The sequence below is a fragment of the Carettochelys insculpta genome, chromosome 22 (genome assembly GCF_033958435.1).
Source record: "Carettochelys insculpta isolate YL-2023 chromosome 22, ASM3395843v1, whole genome shotgun sequence".
In the NCBI taxonomy this organism is placed as follows: Eukaryota; Metazoa; Chordata; order Testudines; family Carettochelyidae; genus Carettochelys; species Carettochelys insculpta.
Genome location: NC_134158.1, coordinates 969771 through 996042, shown reverse-complemented (window position 1 = coordinate 996042; position 26272 = coordinate 969771). Strand labels below are relative to the sequence as shown.

Below are 26272 nucleotides of genomic sequence, written 5' to 3'. Positions count from 1 at the left end.
ATCGCTTCTCGGTCTTTTGGCTAAGATCAAACATTCGCTTACTGTAATTTTTTTAAGCTGTTTTTATCAGTTTAATATCTGATATGTTCTCTATCTGAGGGCTATATATTAAATGGATTTTTGGAACGGAGAGAGGGAATAGGGGCTTGTTCCATCCACTCCACGCATCGACCGGGTATTGCAGTACTTTCAGGAACGGTGCACCTCCCTTCGGGGGAAAATACTGTTAATAAAAAAATAGACTTCAACTTTCAAAGTCTTGTTTTTCTAAACCACAAACAGAATTCTTCATATGTAAATTTGTTGTAAGAATCATTTATGCTTTTATGTCCAGGTTGGGTTTTTACTTGCCCAAAACTTTGAAATTACCATAGAAGTGACTATTATAAAAACTACTAAGTGAACACTGACATACATATTTAGCATTTCTAAAAGCAGTTAAATGCATATTTAGCACCTCATTAGCAAGGCCATGGTTGGGGCACCTTGCAATTGCGGGGCTGGTTTAGGTGGGGGTCTTTTCCAAAAGAACCCCGGCAACTTCGAAATTCCCTTTATTCCTATCAGCAAATTAAAATAAGGGGATTTCCACATTGGGACCAGCTGCGCAGCGTGAGCCGCTGCAATTTCCAAGTGCTGCCCCCCACCCCGCCCCCCGCATTCTAAAGAGAGTCTCATTAGTAATCTTCAAAATGGCTATTTGCATGGACATTTTGAAGTTTTGGGCTAGTGTAGACAAAGCCACTTTGTTTGATGTGACTCTGGATTTCTCCCCTTCCTACCGCTCTTCTGATGTGCCCACTTTGATTCCGATTTTTCTGATTAGTCAACCTTGATGACTACTTTTGGTTGTCTGTGCCTTAAATATTGAGTCTTATGCTCTGAAGACTTGGGTCTATTCCAGAAAAGCTCACCCCTTCATCAATTAGTTTGTTAGCCTTCAAAATGCTCATAGACTGCTCTTTTTTTTTTTTTTGCAGAAAAAAGAATCCAAGTGTTTGTGAGAGGCAGGTCTGCTCTAGGTCAGCAGGCCTCCAGGGCTGGTGAAAGCAGAGGGCTGCAACTCCCCTTCATCAGCACTCCCATGAGAAAAATTGTTCCAGTCCCCCTGGTCAGACCTGGTTTGGTTAACCAATAAGAACAGATTGAAAGTTTTTGATTGTGCAGGTTTAAGACTAAGAGGAGACGCAACTGAAGACAGTTGGCAGTTTTTCCATGGGCCGTTATTAAGGGCCTAAAAGCAAGCAAGCTGCACCCCTGTAGTATAAAACTCTTTCAGTTCTGTGTAGTGTTCACCTGTATCTGACATTGAATTCAGTGTGATGGTTTTGAAATTAACTTGCTGTTCAGTCTCAGTACTGATTGTAGCAGTGCTAATGAAAGCTCCTTGTTGTGTGAGTGAGAATGGATGCTGTACGTATGCGAGACTGTCACCAGCTGTTCCAGGAAGCGATCAGGACAGACCCTTCGTGCTGCGGATCATTACAAGGTGAGCAGTGGGCAACTCTAGAGAAGGAGAGAGGCAGTGAGAAACAGTCCTCAGTCAGCAGTAGCAGGCTGGGCCAATAGAAGAAGAGCCTGTAGAGTGAGAGGGAAAAGGTGAGCGGTGGGCGCATTGCCACCTAGAAAGGCTGGCGCACTCTGGGATGAAGCGGGACTTTGCCCACGAGAGCTTATGCTCCAGAATGTTAGTCTCTGAGGTGCCCCAGGACTTGTTGTTCTTACAGTGCACGGCAGGGCAGTCCCAAGGGTGGATTAACCCTGAGCGAAATGCAAGTCCCCTCTCTCATGCGCTCTGCTCCCGCTTGTCCCCCTCCCCGCCCCCGCCCCCCCCAGCTGTTGATCACGCCTTGGGAACAAGGCTGGGATGTTGGCCCAGCTGGGTTGATGCTTCCTCTGTAAAACCGGGGCTCAGACTCAGCCTTGCCGCTAACTTTTCCCAGGCACCTGTGAAATGAATTTGTTCCCTGCACCCCTCGTGTGAAATGTGACAAGTCCCCTCCATATTAGTAGTCTGACAAAGCGTGGGGGGGGGGTGAGGCCAAGGGGTTCGGGGTGTGGGAGGGGGGCTCAGGGCTGGTGCAGAGGGTTGGGGGTGAGGGTGCTGCCTGGGCATGCGGGCTCTGGGGTGGAGCCAGGTCTAAAGGGCTTGGGGTGCTGGCTGGCCCCGGGCTACAGCAGAGAGGACCCCCCCCCCAGCCCTCCCCCCAACACAGCCCCCAGGCTGAGGCAGGGGGAGGCGCCACATCGGGCTGGGCTGGGAGATCGGCATCCCTCCCCTGCCCTCAGTGGGTCTGGGACTGATGGGGGCTTCCGTGGGCCGGGGGGTTCCCCAGCTGCAGCAGGTCCCTGCCAGGCTGGGGCGCCTTTCCCCTGACCGCGGCAGGCTCGGGCCAGTTGGGTTCCGCAGCGCCCTGCTTGCAGGGGACGTCGCCCCAGGTGACCTCCGAGAGCAGCGTTCACCCTCAGCGGGGCTAAGCGGCGCCACGTGTCCCCCACCCCCGGGAGCAGCCCCAGCTCCTCGCCCCCACCAGGAGGCCCGGCCCCGGCACAGCCGAGCTCCCTGCACAGCGGCCAACGCCCCCATTAGCTCAGCGCCCCGGAAGGGGCTGGCTGGGGAGCCCCGTTACTCCTGGAGCAGCAGCCGGGTGAGGCAGGGCACATCCCCTTCGCGTCCCTCTTCCTCAGGGTGTACGGGAGCTATTATTCCCCTCTGCTCATAGGCGTAAAGAGACTTTGAAGTAGGCAGGATCCTTTTGTAAAGGAGCCTCGTCTGGACGAACTGCGTACCCGGTGGGGGGGGGGGCATCACCTGTGAGGTGCAGCATGGTCCAAGAATCAGAAGAGTGCTTGAGGTAGTGGTTGCGACACTCCCCAACTTGGGGTCCATCTTTTCATTCCATGGTTGGCCAAGATGGAAGGGAAGTGGAACTTCAGCAATAGTACAAAAGGTGGGTGGAAGCCAATGCTTCCACTTAGCCCAGTCCTGTATCGTGTTCGTCATCTCGTCACGTGTCCTCGTTCCCCATATTCCGTGTTGGCTGGGTCGTGGGCGATGAGTGGAAGGGGAACGAGGGAGGAACGCACTGCGAAGGGAGGCAGAGAGGAAAAGAAAAAAAGAAAAGGGAGGCTAGGGAAGGGGTAAGGAGATGGCTTCTCTCTGTGCAGTAGGGCCCATTAGATGAGTTCTGGGTAGTTGGGCAGTTATTTGTCCTGATATTGGCGGAGGCCTGTAATATGCTCTGTGTAGACGTCCTGGGACCATCTGATGGCATCTGACACCATTAGCTGTCGCACGAGGCGGGCATAGTGGCGGCTGATGCCGCAGGCCTCCAGGACCATTTTGTTCTGGGGGTCCCAGGCCCCCAGGGCACCCACCAGCAGGGCGTGTACCTCCACTTTGTAGCCCTGTGTCCTTAGTGTATTTGCTAGCGGTGTGTATTTATCTAGCGTCTTTGCCCTTGCTTCCCGGAAGGCCACTGACAGGTTTTCGAAGGGGATGGAGACATCCACCATGGTGATCTTCTTTGCCCGCTCGTTAGTTATTACGATGTCTGGTCTGAGCAGGCTTTTGGTGTCCAGGATGATGCAGTCCACTGTCACTCCACCCAGGGCTGCCGGGAGGGCCTCGATAAATCAATCTAGGATTGCGTTATGCTGTAGTTGCCAGGTCCTGGAGGCTACGTCTACACGTGCAGCCAACATCGAAATAGTCTATTTCGATGAATAACGTCTACACGTCCTCCAGGGCCGGCAACGTCGATGTTCAACTTCGACGTTGCTCAGCCCAACATCGAAATAGGCGCTGCGAGGGAACGTCTGCACGTCAAAGTAGCACACATCGAAATAGGGATGCCAGGCACAGCTGCAGACAGGGTCACAGGGTGGACTCAACAGCCAGCCGCTCCCTTAAAGGGCCCCTCCCAGACACAGTTGCACTAAACAACACAAGATACACAGAGCTGACAACTGGTTGCAGACCCTGTGCCTGCAGCATAGATCCCCAGCTGCCACAGAAGCAGCCAGAAGCCCTGGGCTAAGGGCTGCTGCCCACAGTGACCATAGAGCCCCGCAGGGGCTGGAGAGAGAGCATCTCTCAACCCCCCAGCTGATGGCCGCCATGGAGGACCCAGCAATTGCGACGTTGCGGGACGCGGATCGTGGAAGTAGGGCGCTATTCCTATCTCCTCATGAGGTTAGCGACTTCGACGTCTCGCCGCCTAACGTCAAAGTTAACTTCGAAATAGCGCCCGACGCGTGTAGACGCGACAGGCGCTATTTCGAAGTTGGTGCAGCTACTTCGAAGTAGCGTGCACATGTAGACGCAGCGGGGAGAGAACCAGACATCCACAGAGAACATAGCACAGAGTATCCTTAGAGTATCCACATCCTCTGTTACAGTTCCCATGCTGGATGGCTCTGCTGACATGGATGCAGTTCAACCACACACACTGCATAAAATACCATTGTGCAAAACAGATAAAGTTACTGGCTAACAAAAAAGTAGGCTAAGATTACTGACACTTCATTTGCAGGTGATCTCAAATACTACACTTGACCTTGACCTACCTTCTTTTCTTTCTTTCTATTTTTTTTTAAAAAAAAAAGAGGGTGACTTAATGTTATGAACATTTTACACAGCCCACCTGTCTGGACACTTTTATATGTCATGACGACTAAAGCCAATGCATCACATGTGAGCATTGCAACAAGATTTTCACAGATTGGCAAGTACACCGACGTTCTTCATCCTGCAGCTCCTTTCTAGCTGGTCAAATTAAAACCTCTCCCACCAGATAATTCAGCTCTAAAACAAGTTATTCCACCAGACCTGTGAGCTGCGTCTGTGGTGGTTGTTTCTCTCCCTAAGCGATCAGCTAATCTGCATAAAGCCCGACCCCTCGCTGCAGCATGCTGATGCCATCGAGCTGTTAACCCTGTATGGACTGCAGAACCAAAACAAAAAGCAGTCAAGTAGCACTTTAAAGACTAGCAAAAGAATTTATTCGGTGAGCTTTGGTGGGACAGACCTACTTCTTCAGACCATCAGACCACCGGACTGCAGAACCGGTGTCAACCACACACCTTGGCAGCCACCAAAAGTATTCAATCAGGCGCCAGCAAGGACAAAGAAGAGAAAAATCAGACTGGAGCAGAAAGGAGGAAGAAGAGCAGAATTCAGCCAGGCGTGTGGCAGGAGCAGGGAACCTTTTCGGGGCTGGAGGCCGCTGACTACAGAAAATGGTAGAGGCCTCAAGTGACAAGGAAACCACAAAGTAAAACAAAAAAAATACTGCAACGCAGCCCCAAATGATGAGAAAAAACCTGCACAGACACGCCCCCCAAAGCAGCCTGGAGGGGGAAACAGCCCCCCCCCAAAGCCAACCTGCGGGCAATGCGGAGGCAGCTCCAGGGGGATAGCTCTGTGGAGCCTGCCCCCCACATCACCTGCCCCCCCAGAGTCTACCCCTCCTTATACGGCCTACGCTCTGCAGGCAGCTGCTGTAGAGGGACAGCCTCTCGGACCCTCACTCCCTGCCCACGCAGCCTGCAGGGGAGCGGGAGCCCCATGGAGACTGGTGGGCAGCTCCCAGAGCCTGCCCCACCCCACAGCCTGCCCACCATATGAAGGCCACGGGTGACTTGGGATAGCCCCAGAGTATCACCACCAGCTGGAGGAGGGGTCTGCAGAGAGAGGGCTGGAGCCCAGTTCTCCTTTCCCTTCCCCTGACAGCGAGTGCGGCAGAAAGGTGTGTTTGGTTAGTGTTGGTTATGTGTATGATGTACAGTTTCACGTCTGAGGACTTGCGTTTAAATGCTGCAGTTTCTATTTCCCTCTGTGTCACTCAGGGTTAGATGGTACGTACTGTAAGGCCTTGCTCCCTCCTAGCATTGCAGTTAAGTTGTATCCCTTGTCTGCATCACAACTCAGTTGTGTCTATAGGAAGTAGAGGCCCAGTATGAGGCCTTAGGCCTGAACCAAAGTAATGGTCAAGCCTTTGCTAAGAGAAAGCAAAGAGCAGCTGTGCGCTGAAGGGATGCATTGCTCACAGACGCTGGCATGAAGAGGGCTGATGGTGCATAAACAGAGCTACCCAGCATATTGAAGTATGAACATGGCACCAGAACACCCGACCCTGGAACATTCCACAGAGAAGAAAGAACAGGCCGACCCATCCCAGTGACAGGGGCAGAAGGGTAATATGATGGATAGAGTTGTTTTGTTGGAACCAACATGTACAAGGTGAGAGGCGGCACCTGACTACGTAGAAAGGGTTGTACCTCAGTACGTCAGGAGTGGTGTGTGAATTGTTTGTACCTGTGTATAAGAATGTACTCCTGGGGTGTGGTCTGGGTCCGGCCCAGGGGGCAGTGGAAAGTCCTGCCACTGACTGAGCCGAGTCCATTGACCGTGGGTGCATATTTGCAGTATGCCCTGACTTAGACTAAGAAGTCTACAGGGAATTACTATTGTGTCCAATACGGCAATAAACCTGGCCGACGCGCCTTCGCACCTTACTAGACTCTGTGGTCATTGGGGGTTCTCTTCGGGTCTGCTGCGTCGGCTATCTGCAGAGCTGGGGCAGCGCACAGAGGGAACACGCGCACGCAGCCGAGTGATACCAACACTAGAGAGAGCAGAGCACCGCGCTGGTAGCATCTGACAACAGAGGTGATCAAAAACAAGTTGAGCCGCTTGTCACAGCTGCAAGATATTCTTATTCAAAAGCAGGTGCATGCCAATATGGATCTGGTCCAAATAGGTTCGGGAAACTTGAAAGCTAGATGGAAAGTGTGGCAGTGGCTGAACTCTATCACCTGGTTGCTAAACAAGAAAGAGATGGAATTAGGAAATAAAACTGCCCTGGTGACTGGGTGTACTGAAATGCAGATTCTCAGCTTAGTGACGCTGGAAGGTGAAATGTATTGGGTGTTATCTGGGAATGTTAAGGTTTTAGCGCATCTCCTGAAACAACACCTATAAATATGATGGATACAATACGTCTCCAGCATGGTTAAACCTGATTTACAATTTGGTGAAATTGTTGTTAAAATTGTTCCCCAGCAGTCTGTGGAGACAGACCTGGGGAAGGTAGTAACCCCTGTCATTGTCATCTAGGATGAGCTGTAAATCCCTGAAGAAGTGCTGGAGAGATTTTAGCTGGGGGCTGTAGGTGGGGGTCTGTGGTTCTCTTTGATGGATCTGTCCAGTAGCAGGTGACGTCTTACACACACAGACCCAACTAGCTCCTGAAAGCTCCTTGGGACAAGTGGATGCTCATGTGCCTGTGAAGCCTCAGTGACCCTCCACATCAGGACTAGAGCCCTAGTGGCACGTTTTTCACCAAAGCCTCCAGGGCAGAATTGTTACCACTGGCACCTTCCAATTCAGCAAACAACCGAGTCAGTTCCAGGAAGGGAAAAACGCCCAGCACTTGCTGAAGGTGGGGCACAGTGTGAGCTCAGGAAAGGGAAACTCACCCTGTTCCCCAGCCCAGAGGGAGCCATGGCTGCAGGGAGCCCCCTGGAAAGTCTCCAGGAAGAAGCCACATGTCCCGTCTGTCTGGAGTATTTCACAGCCCCGGTCACTCTGGAGTGTGGGCACAACTTCTGCCGAGCCTGCATCAGCCAGTGCTGGGAGGGACCCAACCCAACCGCCTCCTGCCCTCAGTGCAGAAAACCTGTGCAACAGAGACACCTCCGGCCCAACAGGCAGCTGGCAAACATGGCAGAACTCGTCAAACGGCTGAGTTTGCAGGCAGCGAAGGGAGCAGGAGGGGACGGGGTGTGTGGGGAGCACCAGGAGGCTCTGAAACTGTTCTGTGAAGAGGATCAAACCCCCATCTGTGTGGAGTGTGATAGATCCAAGGCTCACTGCGCTCACACTGTGGTTCCCATAGAGGAGGCTGCCCAGGAGTACAAGGTACAGAGCTGCTGTCCAGGCTGATGGGTAATAACTTTGCGTTATATGTAATAACTTTGCGTTATGGGTAATAACTTTGCGTTAACTTTGCGATAGCATTGTTACCCCCCTTTTTTTTTTTAAAAAAAATATAAAGAAAGAAAGAAAGAAAGAAAGGTCAAGTGTAGTATTTGAGATCACCTGCAAATGAAGTGTCAATAATCTTGGTCTACTTTTTTGTTGGCCAGTAACTTTATCTGTTTTGCACAATGGTATTTTATGCACTGTGCATGGTTGAACTGCATCCATTTCCCATGCTGGATGGCTCTGTTGAGCGGTAACAGAGGATGTGAATACTCTAAGGATACTCTGTGCCATGTTCTCTGTGGATGTCTGGTTCTCTCCAGGACCTGGCAACTACAGCATAATGCAATCCTGGATTGATTTATCAAGGCCCTCCCGGCAGCCCTGGGTGGAGTGACAGTGGACTGCATCATCCCGGACACCAAAAGCCTGCTCAGACCAGACATCGTAATAACTAACGAGCGGGCAAAGAAGATCACCATGGTGGATGTCTCCATCCCCTTCGAAAACCTGTCAGTGGCCTTCCGGGAAGCAAGGGCAAAGACGCTAGATAAATACACACCGCTAGCAAATACACTAAGGACACAGGGCTACAAAGTGGAGGTACATGCCCTGCTGGTGGGTGCCCTGGGGGCCTGGGACCCCCAGAACAAAATGGTCCTCGAGGCCTGCGGCATCAGCTGCCACTAAGCCCGCCTCACGCGACAGCTAATGGTGTCAGATGCCATCAGATGGTCCCAGGACGTCTACACAGAGCACATTACAGGCCTCCGCCAATATCAGGACAAATAACTGCCCAACTACCCAGAACTCATCTAACGGGCCCTACTACACAGAGAGAAGCCATCTCTTTACCCCTTCCCTAGCCTCCCTTTTCTTTTTTTCTTTTCCTCTCTGCCTCCCTTCGCAGTGCGTTCCTCCCTCATTCCCTTTCCACTCATCGACCACGACCCAGCCAACACGGAATATGGGGAACGAGGACATGTGACGAGATGACGAACACGATACAGGACTGGGCTAAGTGGAAGCATTGGCTTCCACCCACCTTTTGAACTATTGCTGAAGTTCCACTTCCCTTCCATCTTGGCCAACCATGGAATGAAAAGATGGACCCCAAGTTGGGGAATGTCGCACCCACTACCTCAAGCACTCTTCTGATTCTTGGACCATGCTGCACCTCATGGGTTATGCCCCCCCCCCCACCACCACCGGGTACGCAGTTCGTCCAGACGAGGCTCCTTTACAAAAGGATCCTGCCTACTTCAAAGTCTCTTTACGCCTATGAGCAGAGGGGAATAATAGCTCCCGTACACCCTAAGGAAGAGGGACGCGAAGGGGATGTGCCCTGCCTCACCCGGCTGCTGCTCCAGGAGTAACGGGGCTCCCCAGCCAGCCCCTTCCGGGGCGCTGAGCTAATGGGGCGTTGGCCGCTGTGCGGGGAGCTCGGCTGTGCCGGGGCCGGGCCTCCTGGTGGGGGCGAGGAGCTGGGGCTGCTCCCGGGGGGGTGGGGGACACGTGGCGCCGCTTAGCCCCGCTGGGGGTGAACGCTGCTCTCGGAGGTCACCTGGGGCGATGTTCCCTGTAAGCAGGGCGCTGCGGGACCCAACTGGCCCGAGCCTGCCGCGGTCAGGGGAAAGGCGCCCCAGCCTGGCAGGGACCTGCTGCAGCTGGGGAACCCCCCGGCCCAGGGAAGCCCCCATCAGTCCCAGACCCACTGAGGGCAGGGGAGGGATGCCGATCTCCCAGCCCAGCCCCATGTGGCGCCTCCCCCTGCCTCAGCCTGCGGGCTGTGTTGGGGGGGAGAGCTGGGGGGGGGGTCCTCTCTGCTGTAGCCCGGGGCCAGCCCTTTAGACCTGGCAGCACCCTCACCCCCAACCCTCTGCACCAGCCCTGAGCCCCCCTCCCACACGCCAAACCCCTTGGCCTCACCCCCCGCCCCACGCTTTGTCAGACTACTAATATGGAGGGGACTTGTCACATTTCACATGAGGGGTGCAGGGAACAAATTCATTTCACAGGTGCCTGGGAAAAGTTAGCGGCAATGCTGAGTCTGAGCCCCGGTTTTACAGAGGAAGCATCAACCCAGCTGGGCCAACATCCCAGCCTTGTTTCCAAGGGGTGACCAACAGCTGGGGGGAGCGGGGGCGGGGAGGGGGACAAGCGGGAGCAGAGCGCATGAGAGAGGGGACTTGCATTTTGCTCAGGGTTAATAACCCCTTGGGACTGCCCGGCCGTGCACTGTAAGAACAACAAGTCCTGGGGCACCTCAGAGACTAACATTCTGGAGCATAAGCTCTCGTGGGCAAAGCCCCGCTTCATCCCAGAGTGCGCCAGCCTTTCTAGGTGGCAATGCGCCCACTGCTCACCTTTTCCCTCTCACTCTACAGGCTCGTCTTCTATTGGCCCAGCCTGCTACTGCTGACTGAGGACTGTTTCTCACTGCCTCTCTCCTTCTCTAGAGTTGCCCACTGCTCACCTTGTAATGATCTGCAGCACGAAGGGTCTGTCCTGATCGCTTCCTGGAACAGCTGGTGACAGTCTCGCACACATACAACAAGGAGCTTTCTTTAGCACAGCTACAATCAGTACTGAGACTGAACAGCAAGTTAATTTCAAAACCATCACACTGAATTCAATGTCAGATTCAGGGGAACATTACACAGAACTGAAAGAGTTTTATACTACAGGGGTGCAGCTTGCTTGCTTTTAGGCCCTTAATAACGGCCCATGGAAAAACTGCCAACTGTCTTCAGTTGCGTCTCCTCTTAGTCTTAAACCTGCACAATCAAAAACTTTCAATCTGTTCTTATTGGTTAACCAAACCAGGTCTGACCGGGGGACTGGAACAATTTTTCTCATGGGAGTGCTGATGAAGGGGAGTTGCAGCCCTCTGCTTTCACCAGCCCTGGAGGCCTGCTGACCTAGAGCAGACCTGCCTCTCACAAACACTTGGATTCTTTTCTCTGCAAAAAAAAAAAAAAAGGGCAGTCTCTTAGCATGTTGAAGGCTAACAAAATAATTTATTAAGGGGTGAGCTTTTCTGGAATAGACCCATGTCTTCAGACCATAAGACTCAATATTTAAGGCACAGACAACCAAAACTAGTCATCAAGGTTGACTAATCAGAAAAATCGGAATCAAAGTGGGCACATCAGAAGAGCGGTAGGAAGGGGAGAAATCAAGAGTCACATAAAACAAAGTGGCTTTGTCTACACTAGCCCAAAACTTCAAAATGTCCATGCAAATCGCCATTTTGAAGATTACTAATGAGACTCTCTTTAGAATGCAGGGGGGGCAAGGTGGGGGGCAACACTTGGAAATTGCAGTGGCTCGCGCTGCGCAGCTGGTCCAGATGTGGAAATCCCCTTATTTTAATTTGCTGATAGGAATAAGGGGATTCCGAAGTTGCCGGGGTTCTCTTGGAAAAGACGCCCACCTAAACCAGTGCCACAATTCCAAAGTACCCCAACCATACCCTTGCTAATGAGATGCTAAATATGCATTTGACTGCTTTTAGAGATGCTAAATATGTATTTCAGTGTTCACTTAGTAGCTTTTATAATAGTCATTTCTATGGTAATTTCAAACTTTTGGGCAAGTAAAAACCCAACCTGGACATAAAAGCATAAATGATTCATATAACAAATTTACATACAAAAACTCTGTTTTTGGTTCAGAAAGACAAGACCTTTAGAGTTGAATTCTATTTTTTTACCAACAGTATTCCCCCCCAAAAGAAGGTGCACCGTTCCTAGAAGTACTGCAATACCAGGTCGATGCATGGAGTGGATGGAGCAAGCTCCTATTCCATCTCCCTGTTCCAAAAATCCATTTAATATATAGTCCTCAGATAGAGAACGTATCAGATATTAAACTGATAAGAACAAATTAAATGAGTTTTAATGAAGAAATGTTTCAAATACAGCAGGGAGCTTAACAAATTCACATACACAGGGATATATCATCTGAGAAACTAAAACAGGTTATGGAACATAATATACAATAAACAGTATCTTAGTAGTTACATAAGAAACCCAACTAGTTTCAGAGAGACAACAAAACACAGTTACAAACAAGAAATAATATAAAATACTACACTTGATCTTACTACACTTGATTTTAGCCAAAAGGCCGAGAAGCGATACAATTTTGGGAAAATTTTACGCAGCCCACCCATCTGGACACTTTTAGACGTCACGACGAGTCACCCGAATGCAACACCTGTGAGCCTTGCAACAAGATTTTTACAGATCGGCAAGTACACCTACTTTCTTCATCCTGCAGCTCCTTTGTAGCTGGTCAAAGCAAAACCTCTCCCACCAGATAATTCAGCTTTAAAACGAGTTATTCCACCGGACCTGCGAGCTGCCTCTGTGGTGGTTGTTTCGCTGCCTAAGCGATCACCTAATCTGCATGAAGCCTGTCCCCTCGCTGCAGCGTGATGACGCCATCGAGCTGTTAACCCTGTATGGACTGCAGAACCAAAACAAAAAGCAGTCAAGTAGCATAAGATCATAAGAATGGCCATACTGGGTCAGACCAAAGGTCCATCCAGCCCAGCACCCCATCTGCCGACGGTGGCCAATGCCAGGTGCCCCAGAGAAGGAGAACAGAAGACAATGATCAAGTGATTTATCTCCTGCCATCCATCTCCTGCCCTTGTTCTGAAGGCCAGGGCACCATACTTTATCCCTGGCTAATAGCCATTTATGGACCTAACCTGCAAAAATGTATCAAGCTCTTTTTTAAACCCTAATAGAGTCCTGGCCTTCACAGCCTCCTCGGGCAAGGAGTTCCACAGGTTGACTGTGCGCTGTGTGAAGAAAAATTTCCTTTTATTAGTTTTGAACCTACTACCCATCAATTTCATTTGGTGTCCCCTAGTTCTTGTATTATGGGAAAAGGTAAATAATTTTTCTATATTCACTTTCTCCACACCATTCATGATTTTATATACCTCTATCATATCGCCCCTCAATCGCCTCTTTTCCAAACTGAAAAGTCCCAGTCTCTCTAGCCTCTCCCCATATGGGACCCGTTCCAAGCCCCTAATCATCTTAGTCGCCCTTTTCTGAACCTTTTCTAATGCCAATATATCGTTTTTGAGGTGAGGAGACCACAGCTGCACGCAGTACTCAAGATGTGGGCGTACCATAGTTTTATATAGGGGAAGTATGATATCTTTTGTCTTATTATCGATCCCTTTTTTAATAATTCCTAACATCCTATTTGCCTTACTAACTGCTGCTGCACACTGCGTTGATGTCTTCAGAGAACTATCCACTATAACTCCAAGATCCCTTTCCTCATCTGTCGTAGCTAAATTTGACCCCATCATGCACTTTAAAGACTAGCAAAATAATTTATTAGGTGAGCTTTGGTGGGACAGACCCACTTGTTCACACCATCAGACCACCGGACCGCAGAACCGGTGTCAACCACACACCTCGGCAGCAACCCCCTGCTCTCATCCACTGCCATCGTCCCTCCCTTAGCAATCACACTGCTGGGGATTGCCCTGAGGCACAACCCTGTGATTTCAGCTCTGCAAGGCCCAAGATGCTGCTCTGTGATTTCAGAGAGAGGCTGAAAGCAGCTACTTAACTCCACGGCAATTGGAGAGACTTGAACTGGTTTTCTCCTCCTCCTGGAGGTAACTCGCTTGCAGTTCTCCTCCTTGTTTTGGGCAGCCTGCCCAAAGGCAGTATTATCTGTTGCCTTCTATCCAGAAAGTCTTTACCTTCTCTGATGGACCTGAGGGTTGGGATTTGTGCCTCAAGTCCTTTAACCTTCTCTTCTAAAATGGCTCCCAGCTTACACTTGGGCCAGAGAAAATCCTCTCTCTCATTCGGGAGGAAGACAAACACGGCACATGCCACGCAGGTCACAACACCAGAGCTCTCCCCAGCCACGTCACTCTCTATTGCTCCCTTGACAGAGATCCCTTATTTGTTTCTAGTGCCGCCGTGGAGGGCACAAGAGAAACCCCGTACAAGAAAGGTGAAAACAGGTATGTGGCTCCTCCCAAAGGCGAGCTGCCTGTGAGCTGCTCCTGTTCGCTGCTCCTCACAGGAGTCGCTGGGGCTGCCTTCTTACAGAACTGCGAGCTGGCTAGGCCCGGCTGAGTTGTGAATGAAAAGCCCCGGGCAGCGCGGAACAGCCCACGTCCTGCGTCCCTCTCCCCATGGCCAGCCCGGCCCCTCTGCGCACCCCAGCGGCAGACGGCCGTGGAGAGGCAGCTGGTGGCGTGGGAGTTCCTGGCTGAACAAGAGCGCCTCCTGCTGGCACGGCTGGGAGAGCTGGCCCAGGAGATCGGGCCGAGGGGGGAGGAAAATGCCACACAGCTGGGGGAGAAGATTTCCCGGGCTGGCGCCCTCAACACACAGCTGGAGGGGACGTGTCAGCAGCAGGCGCTGGAGCTGGTGCAGGTGAGAGGGCGCTGGACGTGCCCAGGGCCCTATTAAGGAGGGGACTGAGGTGCCTGAAGCTCCAGGCCCATAACAATTCAGACAGAATTTTTTCGAGAGACATTTTGAAGCATATGCTCCAAAATCTGTGTTAGTCTGTAAGGGGCCACCAAGTCCTGGTGCCTTTGGCCTGGTGCACCTATGACACAGGCCTCACAGTCTTCAAAAAGCTTTTCCCGGAGGCAGTGCTTGAGGACAGTGTCGTGAGCGGGTGCGGCATAAACAAGAACGCGTACAATCGAACGCAGACCTTTTTTACGCTGATGACATGGGACTGGCTCAGCCAGTTCCATACCAAGCCTCCTTCTAAATTCCTCGTAGCCATCGTCCTTCGCATCATCTTCAGTGGTTTGTATCGGTGTTGAGCAAAACCAAGGTGGATCCATTTCATCTTCGTTCTGACACAACGTCGTCCTGGGGTTTAGGGTCCTCAAGGAAGGCCTTGTCGAGCTCTGGAGAGATTCCCAGAAAGAAAATAATGTACGATCCTGCGGTCTTTTTAGGTTTTTACAAAATCCCATTACACGACCCCCCAACCTCGCTCATTCGTTTCTTACCTCTTTGGCTTCTTTTCCGTTCTCTTTGCTTGACTCCTTCAACCTGCGGCCGCCTTCCTCCGTAGGGGTGGACAAAGAGAGGCTGCCTACTTTGTCGGACTGCCTAGAGAGCGGTTGGGTTTGGGGGTCGGGTTCCGGTGTATCCGTCAACAAGGGTTGGGCCAAAGGGCTCCCCTCGGCTACTGCCTCCCCCTCGCAGCTGTCGCGGATGCAGCACTTTCTCCACATGCGGCGGAGACCCGTCGGCACATGAACAACGTCCGAACTCTGGCAGGGGTGGTGAAAGTGTCCATCTTCCCGCTCAGCGTTTGCACATTTCTGAAACACGCGCTCTTGGAAGCAGATGGCCTCTTTCTGGGGGTAGCGCTGTGCTCCGATTGGTGGAGGGGCGAGTCCTTCGAGGGGTCGCATGACACCCTTTCCTTCCAGTCTCACTTGACCCAGATGTACTCTTACCCCCGAAGGGCACGTCTTCCGGTGACAGGGGGCGGGCCTAAAGGAGTTGGGGAGGAACTTCTGGTGACAGGAAGGAGGGGCAAAAGGGTTAAGGGGGTGGGACTTCTAGTGAAAGGGACAGGCGGAGCTAAAAGGGCTGGGCTGGGGCTTCTGGTGAAAGGGGCGTGGCTAAAAGGAAAAGGGGCGTGGCTAAAGTTTGATTGCTGGTAGATCCCTTACACTACTAGGACCCATCACCAGGCCTGATAGTTTTGGGGGTTTTTCAATCTATCCTGCCCCAGACCCTTGAAGGCCCTTCTGAAGGGTTAATCCCACAGCCCTGGGTTTACCAGGCCAACGCTCTAACCACTGACCTCTCCCTCCTCACCATTGTTCCCCTCCAGCGGCAGAATAAAATGGGTATGTGCACCAAAGCCTGTGTGGCTGTGCGCCTGCAATAGAAACAGGCTGCCAGCGCTGGGTGCTCTGCAAACCAGCTGAGTGGCCCTGAATCTTTCCTGGGCAGCCGCCCAAGCGCTCCGGGGTGGTCATAGAACTGGAAGAGACCTGGAGAGATCCTGGAGCGATTGTAATCCAGGCCCTCTATGGCAGCGCTCTCTGAAATGCTCCCACTTCCACGGGCAGGGCCAGGTGAGCAGGGAGGACTGCAGAGTCTCAGCCCAGGGGTGAGACGATGGGGCCGGGCAGAGAGGTTCACATTCATTAGGAACTGGGGACACTTTTGGAGAAGCGGGAGGCTGTACGGGGGGGATGGGCCCCACCTACCCCAAAATGGAACCAGGCTGCTGGCACTTAACACTGAGATGTCGCAGAGCAGTTTTTAAGCGAAGGGCTGGGGGGAGCCGACGGGCGCAGAGGAGCGTGTGGATTGGACACAGGCATCTCTTACGGGAGGGTCGATAAATAGGGATTCTCTGTGTTCTACTCAGGAGGAGAGGGCTGAAGATGATAAAACGGGTAACATCAGATGAGAATCAATCGACTGGAAAAGGATCTAATCCATCTGGAAAAGGCAGACAGATCAGAATCACACAATCACAGAATCCGAGGGCTGGAGGGGACCTCAGGAGGTCGTCTAGTCCAGCCCCCTGCCTAAAGCAGGATCAACCCCCCCAGAGCGTCCCCTTTGGGTAGTTGAAGGCTGCTATCAAATCGCTCCCCAGTCTTCTCTTCAGGAAACTAAATAAACCCAAATCCCTCAGCTTCTCCTCATAGGTCATGTGCTCCAGTCCCTTAATCCCCCTCCTTCCCCAGAGGGCAAAGAAGCAGGTCTGGGTGTTCAAAGGGACATCAGTGGCCCAGTCCCACTGGGTGGATCTCCAGTGGGAGCACAGAGCTCCATGGCCAGAAATCCAGCTGGGTCGTGTCCCTTCCCTTGCAAGGGGCGGCCGGGGCGTGAGGGGCCTGCCAGGGCTGGAGAGCAGGCAGGGGCAGGTGGGAGACAGCGCTGCTTCCCCAGCTCAGCTCAAGCTACTCACGACTCCCTCCCTGTGCCTCAGTTTACCCTGAGGGGTTCCGTAGAGGCAAACCCGGCCCATGTGGTGCCTGTGCTGGGGAACGCAGCTCTTGTTGTCTGTCACAGGCCTCGGGGAGCTGAGGCAGGCGACATTTTGACACATGTTGGCCGGTCAAGGGGAAGTCTCCCCCTCACTTGCTCTGAGGCAGCTTGTCGGAGCTGTGGGGCAGCCCAATGGGCTGCAGTAACCCCCATGCTCCTTGGTGTATCTCGAGTATGCTCACGATAGTGGCATGAAGCCCTTCTCGGTGAATTATCCGGACTGCCCCGCTCCCCGGGGGGCTGGGAACGTGTCCTCACTCACCAAGGGAAACCGAGGTGCAGAGTGACAGGGAAGTGAGTGAGAGCAGGCCAGAGCTCAAACCACTCGACCCCACTGCCCTCCCAGAGCTGAGAAGAGAACCCAGGAGTCCTGGTGCCCAGCCCTGCCCCTGCTTCAACTGAGAGATCTCCCTCTGCTCCTGCAATAATGTACCCATTAGATGTCACCCTCCTTTGGGAGATGGAAATAGACACCCCGCCCCTCCCAACCCCGCTGCACTGCCCCTCGCCCCACCCCCATCCTAAAGCCAGCCTCTGAACCAGGCACCCATTTCACAGCCCCACACACTGAGCCGTGCACGGCCCTTCCTGCGCAGCCCAGCCCCCTGGTCACTCACTCATGGGCTCAGGACACGTGGCAGTGCCGGAGCGCTCCCCGCAGGCAGCGGCTGGGTCCCAGCCCAGCCCGGCCCCGGTGCAGCGCAGGGCGGCGGTGGCAGCGGGACGGGCAGCGCCGTTGTGGCCGCGCCCCCCGGCCCTGGTGCTGTGCGGTGCCGCCCGGGGGAGGCGGCGCTGGGCGCCCCGGGGGTGCACCGGGAACACGTGACGTGCACGTGACGGCTGTGTAGCGGGTGTGACAGTGTCACACCGACGGGCGGGGCGCGGCGCTGCGCTGCGGGGGGAGGGGCAGGACACCGCACACACCCGCTGCAGGGCCGGGCCGGGCGCGGGTGACAACAGCCCTGTCCCGCCCTCTGAGCGCGCGGGGGGGGGCGGGGCTCACCCCCTGGGGACTGTCCCCCCGTGGGGCTCTCGGGGGCACTGACCCCCCCGCAGCGCTTTGTCACGTGCGCGCCGAGCAGGCAGCGGACGCCACAGCTCCGGCAGAGTCAGTCCGCGCAGCTATTTAAATTCTCCTCAAAACCCCCGCCCCCATTCATGTACCTGACCAGGCAGGTCTTTGCCACCAAAGCTCCTGCTCCAAATATCTCTTAGTCTCTGAGGTGCCCCAGGACGGTGTTGTCTTCTAGTCACCAGCACAACCAGGTCCCACAAGGGGCCGGGCGGGAATCGCACACACGGAAATGCCGGCAACGCTGGGGCCGGACAAGCCCCCCACAAGCGACCAGCTGGGAAAGGAAATGACTAGAAATCACAGGAGTCCCGGAGCTCCCACCCCGCAACCTGTCCGGAGCCCGGCCCCGCCCACAGTCTGTCCCCACCCAGAGCTCTCACAGCCCCGCCCCCTAACCTGTCCCGAGCCGGGCCCCGCCCACAGCCTGTATCCCCACCCAGAGCTCTCACAGCCCCGCCCCCAAACCTGTCCTGAGCCCGGCCCCGCCCACAGCCTGTGTCCCCACCCAGAGCTCTCACAGCCCCGCTCCCCAAACCTGTCCCGAGCCGGGCCCCGCCCACAGCCTGTATCCCCACCCAGAGCTCTCACAGCCCCGCCCCCAAACCTGTCCTGAGCCCGGCCCCGCCCACAGCCTGTGTCCCCATCCAGAGCTCTCACAGCCCCGCCCCCAAACCTGTCCTGAGCCCGGCCCCGCCCACAGCCTGTGTCCCCACCCAGAGCTCTCACAGCCCCGCCCCCAAACCTGTCCTGAGCCCGGCCCCGCCCACAGCGTGTGTCCCCATCCAGAGCTCTCACAGCCCCGCCCCCAAACCTGTCCTGATCCCGGCCCCGCCCACGGCCTGTGTCCCCACTCAGAGATCTCATAGCCCCGCCCCCCAAACCTGTCCCGAGCCTGGGCTCGCGGTGCCAACAAAAGGGTCCCTCCGGGGATTGAGCAGCGGCTGAGAAGGCGGACTCTTGTGTGTAATGGCCAATAGCAAGACACGTTACCGTTGATTGGCCACTGAGGAAACGGGATTGTCTCGCTCTAGCCAATGGCCGTGAGGATTGTCTGGATTGACATAATTGTCACAGAGAGCGGGAACAGAACGGGCGACCAATGGCAGGGAGGACTGAGAAGAACAGGTCAAATTCGGAAGGGGATTGGTTATCCTACTGACCAATGGCGATCGAGGATGTAGGAGGACAGCCAATGGTGGGGCGGGGCAATCCGAAGGCGCGCGGGACTGGTCTGCAGCCTACGACTCTGGTTGAGGTGAGGCGCTGCCGGAGCGCTGGTGGTGTCGGTTGGGCCCCAGGGCCGAGCCCGCGCGGGGTGAGGAAACAGAAAGGATTTGGGAGGCTTTACTTTGGAGGAGGGGCAGGACACCGCACACACCCGCTGCAGGGCCGGGCCGCGCCGGGCGCGGGTGACAACAGCCCTGTCCCGCCCTCTGAACGCGCGGGGGGGCGGGGCTCCAGGACGAGGCCGCGCACGCGGGGGGGCGGGGCTCACCCCCTGCGGACTCTCCCCCCGTGGGGCTCTCGGGGGCACTGACCCCCCTCTCCCCACGCAGCGCTTTGTCACGTGCGCGGCGAGCGGGCAGCGGCCGCCGCAGCCCCGGCAGGGTCAGTCCGGGCAGCGGCTCCCGTCGCACTCACTGCGCTTGCGCGGTACGGGGGGGGGCGGGGCACAGACGGAGCTTCTGGCCCCCGCCAGCCCCCCCTCCCCCGCGGTACGTGTGTTACTGAAGAGACATTATCGCCCCGTTCTGGAGAGGGACGCAGCCGAGCTGGGTTTTGTATTCAAATCCGGCACCTTAACACAGGGGTTAAATCGTGATGGGAACTTTCCGCGTCACTCTAGGGGCTCGTCTGCGAACTTGGCTCAGTCCAAATCTTGACCTCCCCCCCGCCCCTCCGCTCTCTGATTTGCTCCCCTCGATCGTTTGTTTCTGAGTTGTGCGCCTTGATTTCTGTGTCCGGTTCTCTGGGCCTTAAATCTTGAGTCTGCTCCGGTCCGGCTCTGGGCGGGAGAAGTGGGTCTGTCCCACGAAAGCTCGTCACCTCATAAACCATTTTGCGAGTCTTGAAAGTGCCACTTGACCGCGTTTTGTTTTGATGGTGTAGAGACTGGCGGGGCTTCCTCCCTGTTACTGGCCAACGCTTAACGCGGACCGAGTCCAGCACTGGCGGGGGGTGTTGGTTATTGCCGGGGGGTGAATTCCTCCGCTCTGAGGGGGTGTGCGCGGGCTCCCCCCAAGCCCCTGGGGGGGGATATTAAATGCCGAAGGGCTGGCGGAGGCGGGGGGGGGTCTATGTTGTGTAATGCTGACACCTACTGGCCGCCCCCAGCATTGCAGCAGGACGATGAAGGGGGCAGTGCAGCTCCCCAGATGCGGCTCAGGCGACGTTCAGGCTGCAGTTGTAGCTAGAAATAATTTATGTAATTTGCGCAATGTGCAAATGAACCTCCCCAGTCCGGCATCCTCGGGCCCTGACCGGTGCCAGACGAAAGAATTTGCAGGACCACAGGAGGTCGATATTGCCCAGCTGCATTCCCAGCACTCCCACTGCTCGCTTGGTGGTTCCCTGTTGGGTTCACTGGCGCTGCCCACGGTGGGCAGAGGGGACACTGGCTGGCTGGGGAGGCGGGAGCTGTTTCCTCCCTCCCCCAGAGCTTGTCCCAGAGCTGAGCAAACCCTTCACCTCGGCCCCACGTTCTGTCCCACCCATGAGCCGCCCCTCCCCCACCCGTCTCATGTCCCCAACCGCTGGGAGTTTCTGCCCGGGGGGGTGAAGCCCGTGGGGCCGCTGCAGGGAACAGGGACCCCCAGTACAAACACTGCGGGTCAGTCTAGCCCTATGAGCGCCCAGCCTGCCCCAGCCCCAGAGTCCAGCCTTTGGAACGGGACCAAGACCCAGCGGCAGACCCTGCCCCCCCTTCCCGGCTGTGTGCAGCCCCGGTCTCAGCTCCTCGGGGCGGGGGAGAGCCGCTGCCCGCAGCCTCCCGTCGCAGCTCACAGAGCCGGACGGGACTCGGGAGGTCCCAGGGTCCCGGCCCGGCCCTCTCGGCGGGGCGCAGCCCCAGCCCGGGCAGATCTGTGTGTGATCTGTGGGCCCCAGGCCCGCAGGGTCGGAGCTCACAGCCCGGGGGGCAGCAGGCGATCGCCGACCGCTGGGACCCGCAGGAGGGAACGAACCCGGCACCCGGGGGCTAAAGCCCGGGGCTGTCCCAGGAGCCGCTGGCGACCCCGCCCCCGGCCCGGCTGCAGAGCGGAGAGTCCGCTCCCCGGTCACTGCGGGTCACGCACGTCCGTGTCCAGCCCACAGCGGGGGGGGGAGCTTTCGCGAGACCCGCTGTGGGCGGCAGGGCCAAGCGGGGCAGGTCCCGGCGCTTTGCCGCAGGACGCGGCGCTCCCGGCAAGTCTCCCCCCGGCAGAAGCCAGGCGAATAAACGACGCGTCCCTCCGTCCGTCCCCCTTGTCTCTGAGCTGCCGCCCGTGGCACCGCCCCGGCTACAGCGACACCGGGAACAGCCCTGCGGGCGGCAGCGGCGCGCGGCCGGGGCCGGGGCGGGGCCGGACACTGGTGCAGGCTGAGTCCTTTACTGCGCTGTTAGCCTGCCGCGCCCGGCAGAGCTACGGGCTCTGCCCCTTTAAGGGATTTGGCGCGCTGTATGCTAATATCACAGGGTCATCGCCAACCTCCCGCCCGCGGGGAAGTTCATTCATTTCAACAGCGGCTGCAGGAAAGCTCTCGGGGCCTCGTCCAATCCGGGAGCACTATGCTAATATGGCCACGCCCCTGCAGGGAGTCAGCGGCCGCCTGGCTTTTTCGCGCGTTTTCTTGCCCTGGCAATGGGAAAAGAGGAGCGTGTGAATGGGGCGTTCGGGGTCCCCCTTCGGCTACGGGACAGACACGGGGAGGTGGAGCTGGGACCTGACTTGCAAGGGGCGCTGCGGCCCGGGAGTGCCTGGATGAGGTGGGCTGTGATCTTCCTACACCGCAGTGTCCTGGGAAACTGAGTCCCGCCCTCTGGTCTGCAGTGGGGGGGAGGGTGTTCCGGCGATCCCAGCCTTAGGGCAGCGCTGGGCTTATTTTTACCCACAGACCCACCCACTCCACGCAGGCTGAAGGGCCTGGCAGTGCTTGTGAACTAGGTGGTGTTTCCTGTTTAATTTGGTGCCCAGAGTTGTGCACAATTTGTCCTTTGAATGTTTTTATTTACTACAAACCGAGGTTTGCATTAAGATTTGCTCCCTTGAGGCCTCACGTCCACCAGGGAGCAGAGGGTGACCCCTGTGCAGCGCACCCCCCAAGGGCAGTGGAGTCAGGGCAGTGGCTTCTACAGCTGTTCCTGAGCAGTCTTGGCTAGCAGCCGCCTGGCTAGTAGCAGCAACGTTGAGCGGTTCAGTGTGCGGGAGGTGCTGTGGGCTGGGGCAGAGGGTGGGATGCAGGGGTGGGTGGAGAAAGGGACGAGGAACCTCCTCGAAAAGCTCTGCCCAGAATAACGGCTCCTGCAGCAGTTTGGTCTCTGTGGTGGGACTTTGGGTTGGGAATATTAGCGAGAAAATGAGACGGGGTAAGTGATTGGTCTATGCACCCCTTTGCAGCCTGCAATGTGGTGTTTAGAGCTTCAAAAGCATCTCACAAAACTGGGTGACTGGGGCACAAAATGGCAAATGAAATTCAGTGTTGATCAATGTAAAGTGATGCACAGGGGAAAACATCATCCCACCAGACATGTTGGGGTGGGGGGTGTAAATCAGCTGCTGCCACTCTAGAGAGAGTGCTTGGAGCCATTGTGGATAATGAGCAAGTCTCTGTTCTGAGGTGGGATTGATCAGTTGCTGGGGGGAGTTACCCAGTGTTTGGAGCTCACACACTGTTTGCTGTTTAGAGATGAGTTGCTCGTTTTCAGGCTTTTAGACGTTCACCATTTACTGGAAATAATCAAGAGGGTTTTTTTTTTATTTTTTTAACATTGCAATTTTCGCGTGGGAGCCACAAAGAACGTCCTTAAAGAGCCGCAGGGTGCAGACCCCCACCTCCGACTGTTTTGTTTTGTGTTTTCATTTCTTTTCAGGTTTGCGTCCGTGGGAAGAGCAGACTGGAATTGTGATCTCAGAAGAAGCGAGGCAGAAACATCTGCCTGGGTCTGCAGATCCTAAGAAAATGATTGTGAGCCCGGAGAGCTGCCCTGCGCATCTCAATGGAGGGTTGAGCCCACGGCCTGTTGTTCCGGAGGCCTCCCATGGAGAGCTCCAGGAAAGGACCCCGCGTGTGGCAGGAAGGGAAGAGCGCAGTGGGCACAGCTCCTGCACTTCCCACTCAAGAAAAGACGTCAGCTCTTCGCCATCTGCACCCCCTGACTCTTGGGAAGCAGGTGACCCAACGGCCCTGGAGTGACTTCTGTGAACCCTGCAACGCAGGGGAGGAGCTGGGAGGAGAAGTGGCCCAGGAAGCGTGAAGAGCTTGTGTTTCCTTGGGGTCCTTTCCTACCCTGGCAGAGGGAGGACCCCTGCTGGCGCGGGGCCTGCGCAAAGCTAAACAGAATTGACTGTGCCGCCGCTGAGGGGAAGCTGAGGAACGGGTCCACCGGATGCCAGGCCAGGTGAGGGCCCCCTAGAGAACCAGGCTTTGGCCATTTGCGGCTGTTTGGGTTGTTCTGATGCCCAGTTCCGTGCTGCTTTGGATGGTTGTGGCGGTTTTGTTACCAAGAACTCTTCGCAGCATCCAGTTCTGATTTCATCTGCGGTTATTCAGGTTTATCCCACAGTGTCCTCCTGGCACCTGAGCGCTGCCCTCTCAGTGGAGCGATTCGCATCGGTCACATGTGGCTCTGTCTCAGCGTGTTGTGTGAGGCGGTCTCTGAGTGGGGATGTTCATGTGGCCCTGCTAAGCCTCACCTGAAAGGGTTATGGGTAACAGGTAGGGGCTGGAGCAGCCTCCTGCCTGCCGCAGGCCCGGGCGCTCCAGCCAGGCCAGAGTAGCCCCCATCTGTGGTGGCCCTGGGAGTTGGGGGGAGGGGGGACGTGGCTGGAAAGGTTTCTCTCTGGCAGACTGGGGCTGCTGCAGCCCAGCAGGAGCGTCCCTGCCCTGTGGAGCGCCTGAGCCACGCTGCTGCTGATGGGGGCTCCTGTGTCTGCTCTGGGGTGCCCCCCACTTGCAGCAGTGCCACGGGCAAGGAAGCGCCAGCTGGGCTGCAGCAGCTCCTGTCCATGGCAGTGGGGCTGCTCCAGCCGGGTGAGGTTGGAGGGGCCCCCCAGCTGCCTCTGCACCCATTGAGCAGTGAGCTCGTGTTTCACTGGTGAGCTAATGAAAGCTGATTTTACATCCCTGTCTCTGAGAGAGTCTCTGCGTAAATCCGGCTATTTCCCTTTGTCTCCCTTCCTCTCCCCCGAAGGACACCTGCCCGTTCACTGCTCTGGGCTGGGTGCTTCCAGCTGGGGTGTGGGCATTTTCCATGTCAATCGCCAGGCCCCCCCAGGTCTCTCCGGGAGTCTCTGACACATGTGGCTTCTCCGGGGTAAAAGCTCTTCTTGAAGTACAGCAGCAACTGCAGGACTGCTGGGGTGTGGGGCATCTTCGGGAGGGAGGGGAGGAAGTGCTAGAGGAGTGGGGGAAGGGAGGGAGTGCCCGGGGGTGGGGTGAGGGGGAAAGGGATGGGGGGAGGGATTGCCAGGGGAGCGGGGGAGGAGAGGGAGTGGTAGTGGAGTTGGGGTGAGGGAGGAAGTGCAGTGGGGTGGGGGAGGGGAGGGAGAGCCAGGTGAGTGGGACAAGGGGGTCGGTACTAGGAAAGCAGATTGGAAGATTTGTCACTGATTGGTGACGGAGCCTTGTCTATACTATGTCAGGTGCCCATCCGTCCCATATCGGGTGGAACAGCCCCGTATTTTGGGGGCCAGAAAGGCATCCCAGCTTATCGTTTAAAAGGGGCTAATTGCCCTGTATTCCCACACACCCCCGCTGGCTGACTGGGAGCTCACCCACGGCGGCTGCCAGGTTCCCAGCTCCCCACACCTCTGTGGAGCCGGGAGGAGCCACCCCCACCACCATATCTCCCTGTCCTGTGTTTGGGATAGGGAGATACGGTCACCCTAATACCAGCGAAAGAGTCACCTGTTCGGGGCTGATTTTCTGGGTTCGATTCTGCGCACCCGGTAAAGACGCACGAAATCAAACTCTCTGGAGCTGACAGTCGACCCCTGAACTCCTCCATATCGCGAGGAGTAAGGGAGATCGATGAAGAGTTTCTTCCATCCACTTCCCTCTGTGTAGCCGGCCAGGTAAGTCAACTGCAGAGAGGTCGAGTGTAGCTCCGCAACTGCAGAAACTAGAACTGTGTATCTGCCATTGACTAAACTCCCAGTGTAGACCGAGCCTGGGAAGTGGGGTCCACACACAGGGCTGATCAGAGCTCAGTGCTGCAGACTGGCAGTAGGGGGCGCTCTGACCTCGCTAGTGCCAGTGGTTGAGGAGAACTGACAGCCAGGGCTGTTTGGCATCCTTAAAAATCTCACAACGCTGCTTGAACAGGGGCTCTGAGTGTGCCCAGAGTCCAGCCTGGGTGACTGCAGGTTGCCTCCTGCAGGGCCAGGCGGTGTGGGGTTCATCTTCCACCCTTCCCTTCAGACATCCTGCAGCCGTGTGGTGCACTGCTGACCAGCCGGTGTATTTCACTTCAGAGGCGGCTGCATTTCAGTGGGGTGGGGGGGAACGATTCCGGTAGGTCAGTGTTTCCCGAACTAATTTGGCCACAGAGCACTTTTGGGCTTGGAATATATTGATGGACCACAGACAGGCTGGGCCGGGGGAGAGGGAGAATCATACCAAAAAGTTGCTGCGTGTAATTCTCCAAAGCTGATTTTAAAAAGTTCGGGGGTTTTGATGCCTTTTATTTTACAAAGAACAAAAACTAACAAGAGAAAATTATCTGAATGAACAACTGATGTCCTTCTGATAGGAGGATGTTTAGCAATCGTATCATTAAGTATAAAAATTAAATATTAAGTGCAAACCCAGAATAAACGTCATTATGGCAGCCAAAAGGACGCTTAGTGTCGTTCTTTTGTACAAAAATAGAAAGAACAAGTGTTTAAAAAAGGCCTGTCCTTCCTTCAAGCTTAAAAAACAGATCTGTGAAAAAGAAACGACAAACAAATTAGGTGTGAAGAAATATGTTTAAAT

General features: G+C 55.4%; 1 protein-coding gene, 1 long non-coding RNA gene and 2 pseudogenes across 2 annotated transcripts in view; 2 read left to right on the top strand and 2 right to left on the bottom strand.

Moving 5' to 3' along the window:
* Positions 1–209, top strand: LOC142025325 (U2 spliceosomal RNA; annotated as a pseudogene).
* A 6452-nt stretch (positions 210–6661) lies between these two features.
* The window catches only part of LOC142024882 (E3 ubiquitin-protein ligase TRIM11-like), a 151801-nt gene continuing 132190 nt past the window's right edge, over positions 6662–26272 (top strand). Inside the window, exon 1 of the mRNA XM_075017189.1 lies at positions 6662–7924. Within this exon, the coding sequence (XP_074873290.1) occupies positions 7508–7924 (417 nt within the window). The 5' untranslated portion in view covers positions 6662–7507. The remainder of the gene's footprint in view (positions 7925–26272) is intronic.
* Positions 11723–11899, bottom strand: LOC142025320 (U2 spliceosomal RNA; annotated as a pseudogene).
* LOC142025000 (uncharacterized) lies at positions 14365–18208 on the bottom strand. Its single transcript, XR_012648563.1, has 4 exons — positions 18190–18208; positions 16233–16406; positions 15012–15504; positions 14365–14906 (listed from the first exon to the last, which is right to left on the bottom strand). It is a non-coding gene; the product is annotated as an uncharacterized LOC142025000 (long non-coding RNA).